Source organism: Limulus polyphemus, unplaced genomic scaffold (assembly GCF_000517525.1).
Source record: "Limulus polyphemus unplaced genomic scaffold, Limulus_polyphemus-2.1.2 Scaffold4792, whole genome shotgun sequence".
NCBI classification, from domain to species: domain Eukaryota; kingdom Metazoa; phylum Arthropoda; class Merostomata; order Xiphosura; family Limulidae; genus Limulus; species Limulus polyphemus.
Window position 1 is genome coordinate 75,690 of NW_013670402.1, and position 4,364 is coordinate 80,053.

At 31.9% G+C, this 4,364-nt stretch overlaps 1 protein-coding gene across 4 annotated transcripts in view; it reads left to right on the plus strand.

The window, feature by feature from the left end:
- LOC106471691 (serine/arginine repetitive matrix protein 2-like) overlaps window positions 1-3,517 on the plus strand; it is a 53,908-nt gene extending 50,391 nt beyond the window's left edge. For all 4 annotated transcript variants that reach the window (XM_022400303.1, XM_013932308.2, XM_013932309.2 and 1 more), the window contains 3 exons: window positions 685-747; window positions 991-1,130; window positions 2,288-3,517. In XM_022400303.1, the coding sequence (XP_022256011.1) occupies window positions 685-747; window positions 991-1,123 (196 nt within the window). In that variant the 3' untranslated portion in view covers window positions 1,124-1,130; window positions 2,288-3,517. The remainder of the gene's footprint in view (window positions 1-684; window positions 748-990; window positions 1,131-2,287) is intronic.
- The last annotated feature ends 847 nt before the right edge of the window (window positions 3,518-4,364 follow it).

A 4,364-nucleotide genomic window follows, 5' to 3' on the forward strand; every position in this document is an offset into this window, starting at 1 on the left:
TCAAAACCAAATAACAACATATTAGAGAGTGCTAACAGGTGCTTCAAGCTGTCAGGCTGGGGAACTTTCAAAACCAAATAACAACATATTAGAGAGTGCTAACAGGTGCTTCAAGCTGTCAGGCTGGTTGGGGATTTTGAAAGATTCTGAAAGAATAAAAGAGAGCAGTAATGGGTGCTTTAAGCCCTCAGGCTTATTGAGTATTTTAGCTGTATTATTTTTTTTTTTTCTACATCTTTCACTATAAGAGACTGGTTCAGTAGGGAAAAAAAACAATAAATCCTTTATTTCTTTCACAGTGACCACAACTATATTCAGATGTCTCACTGGACTCATTGAACTTGGGATCTTGTTATGATAAATTTACAATAAGGCAGGGGTTAAGCCATGAAACTGTAGCTAATAGCATTTAAATAAAGAAGTAATTTCTTTTGTATACAAATCTTATGAAAGGAAACTTTCCAGTATTGCTTTGTATGATATAATAATGTAATATTTATTTTAAGATAGCATCCAAAGTGGGCTATTTCCAGATTGTGACATACCTTCTGCAGGTTGTCTCTTTAGAATGTTATTCCATCCGTAATAATTTTCTAAGTAACACTGTTGGATTCTTAGATTAACAGAAAACTATACCTTTTTTTGTGGTCTTATGTGTTACATTATTTCTTTTATTATTTTTAGGAGCCCTTCTATACCTAAACGACGAGGCTCGCCAAGTTTCTTGGAGAAACGACGCATTACGAGGTAGGATGGGTTGCTTCAGCCCTCATCAGACAATAGGAATCATCAAATATATTATGTGCATGATACCCTTATTTTGGTTTTGGTTTTTGCCTAGATTAAATTTGTATTCTTTTTCTTTCTTTTTTTTTTTTCCTTTATTAAAAACCATTACTTTTATGTTCTGTTTGCTAAATATTTTTTTTATCACTAGTTTTGTTATTGTAAAAAAAAGAAAGATGTTTATGAAGTGGCTATTCTTCTTAGGTCAAGAAGCAGAAGTAAATCCAAGAGTCGTCGTCACCATTACTCCCACTCTAGGTCTAACCGAATGAGGAAAGCAAGAGATAGTCCAAGAAGAAGTTTTAGCCGGCACCACTCGCATGACCGGCATTACTGAGACCCAAGTATATTGGTCTTAGAAATTTTTGTACTAACACCTGGAAATAGGCTTGAACAATCAATCCAAAAACCATCCTTATATTTTATAAAAAAACTGTAAATTATATCCTTCCAATGGACACAAATTATTTAAAGAAATCTGTCTTATTGGTCCATTAAGTTACAGAAGAGAAAGTAAATATTTGAGAACGGTTACATATACCTTGATTGTTCAGGTTTCTTTCACATAAATAATTACTCTTTATTCTTTTTACTTCTTTCTCTTCTAGGACTACTAATAAAGAAGCATTTTCACTTAACATGTAAAAGTACCTTAATTTTGTGACCCATTAAGCTTAACTAACCTGTTTAATTCTAGTTATTTATTGATATCTTCTACTTTTAATTGTGTATGTTGTCTTCCAAACAGATATCCTTATGATCAAAACTGATTTCTAGAAGTAAACATTTCTGTAGCTTTCAGAAAAACTGTTTCTACAAAGTATCATTGCACTCTTTTAAACATTTTAAATCTTGTGTGATGAGGCCTAGTGGTTAGCATGCATGGATTGTAGATACATAAAAAAATTCTGCACTTTGGTGCTGTGTATGTGTGATAAGAATGGCAGTCACATTCCACTATTCAGTCACACAAGACTAGCCAAGTATTTTGGTATAGGCACTGTTGACTTGTTGCCTTCCCTATGGTTTACCTGTTCAAAATCTATGCACTGATAGCTCCTTGTGTAGCTTGGCAAAGAAGATTACATAACAACCAACTTATGTCACAAAGATTAGGACATGTAGGTTAAATATGTATGCCAAGTTCCACCTAAGCAGTGTTTATTTTTTGTCCCCTGTAAGAAATGTTTACATTTATACTAGTCCAGATTTTATGCTATTTTTTAATTATTCGTATATAAGAAAATATTCATGCACTTTCTTTATCATTTAAATTTGATCACATAATGATAAAAGTGATGAATTTCCTTGTAATTAGTATATAGTAAATTGGTCTTAATGCACTTTGATCTTTTGTTTTAAACAGATACTAGAAATATCACAGTTTGAAGCTTTTTTTTATTTTTTTGCTATTCATAATTATGTTTGTTTTTCAGGCACCATTATGTTTAATTTTATTGTTTATTAAGTATTATTTTCGTCTTTTTTTTTTGATTTGCAGTTGAGCCCTCACAGCTAAGCATGAACCCCACACAGGTAATTTGTGCTTTTGTTATACTTTTTTTTCTCTCTAAATTTGAGCTGATTTTTGTTCTATTATGCATCTCATCTGTTTGCTTATCTTTGAAGGGTTGCTTGTTGCATGGTAACTAATTTTGTTCATTTGGAAAAAGCACAAATTTTATTTGTTTTTCTGATATTTCTTTTTACACCCACCTGCCAGAATAAAACTCAGCTGAAATTATTTATAATATAAAAACTTATCCAGTGTATAAAGCAACCAACAAACTTCTGTAGTAGAATATTTCTATAATATATATACACACACACACACATCACCATTAAGTATCTTTCATTTTCATGTCAGTGACCAAAAGAGAGCATTTTAACAAGTAAAGGTAAGTACACATAAATATATAGGGTTGGACATGGTAACGCGTTATAATTTCTATATTTTATTTATTAATATGGACAATACAGCATTAACACCCTGTGAAATTGGTGAAACAGTTTTTGATTGGTTAAGTAATGGTGGTGGTGGAAATCTGTTTTATAGATTGGTTTCAAGAGCTGACCATAGAAGCTTTGTAATAATTTAATTTGGTGGCTGTAACAGTAAAGTTAGGTTCCCTCATGCTTACTTCTAATTACATATTAGTATTAAACCTATTATATTGATGATATAATGTTCTGTGGGTCAGTCTTTAACAAGAGCAGCAGTTTTGATTGTTGTATTGTTTTCCTGAAACAAACCAGCTTCATTTGAGAATAAAGTGTTCACCATAGGATGATCTTGGTCTGCAATAAAGTTTATAGTAAACATTTGCTGTCACATTGAGATTGTAGGCCCTAAACTATTCTAACAAAAGGCTGTCCATGCCATGACAGAGCCTCCACCATGCTTAACTGATGTAATAAGATATTTATGACCTTATGCTTCTATTCATTTTCACTACACATAAGCGTGTCCATTTCATGGAAAAGTTGATTCGTTTGATCAAATTCTTCCATTAATTGTTGGTCCAATTTTCATGTTCTCGACACCATTTTACTCAGGTTTTTGAATTATTTGGTGTTATAGGTTTCTGAATGGTAGACTTACCATATTAACCATAACAGCTGCTGAAAAACTAAGCTGATAATTGTGACAGACAAGCATAAACATGAGTAGTGAGACAAAACAGGACTACACTGTGTGTATGTGCAGAACTTAATAAAAGCCAACCTCTGTCAAAAAGTGTACAAGATAGGTTATCTGATGTGGTTTTATTCTTCAGTATCATTGATGACATCACTGAGAAACCAGCTATATTTTCACCAATAATCATGCTTCTTTAGAAACTTCATAACTTTTTAAGCTTAACACTAAAAATCTTTCTACACACCAAGAAAATATATTTATATGGTATTTGTATACAGACAGATTTAGTGAAATAAAATAATTTAATGTGCACTTAAATTACCTATTGCCAGTTTTTTCTCTCTCTTAGAAGCTACAATTTGGAGTTAAAAAAGTGAAATATATTTATAATTTTGTCCAAGCTCTGTATACACATGTGTGTGATGTATATAAATCTGCTTAAGCCTAAGCATATACTACTAGTTATGAACAATTATGGTGTCAGACAATGGTTATTAATATAATTCATACATTTGATTATGTTTATGGATGATGATTTACATAAAATAGTAGTTTTTCTAAAGTACTCCATACAAACATAGACCTTGATCAAATAATCAGAAACGTTGAAATCATCTGTAGGTATAAATAATATAATTTTATCATCACTTGCTGATGTGATTACTACTACTATAATACTAACAGTGGTTGTGTTAACAGGTATTTGTTTTTATTGCTTCTATTATATACACTGTGGTAGCGTGAGGTGAGATATGGAACGTTTGTTTCCCGGTACAATGAGAAATATACGTTCCAGCTGGTGTTAATTGTTTTGCAAGTGTGTTAAGTGTGTGCAATTTTTAACTCTTTCAGCACGGGCTTGGTCCCTGGTACTGACCTCGTAACCATTTTGTGCTTGTTATAGTTTTCATGCTATAACTTTTAAATAGTAAGCATA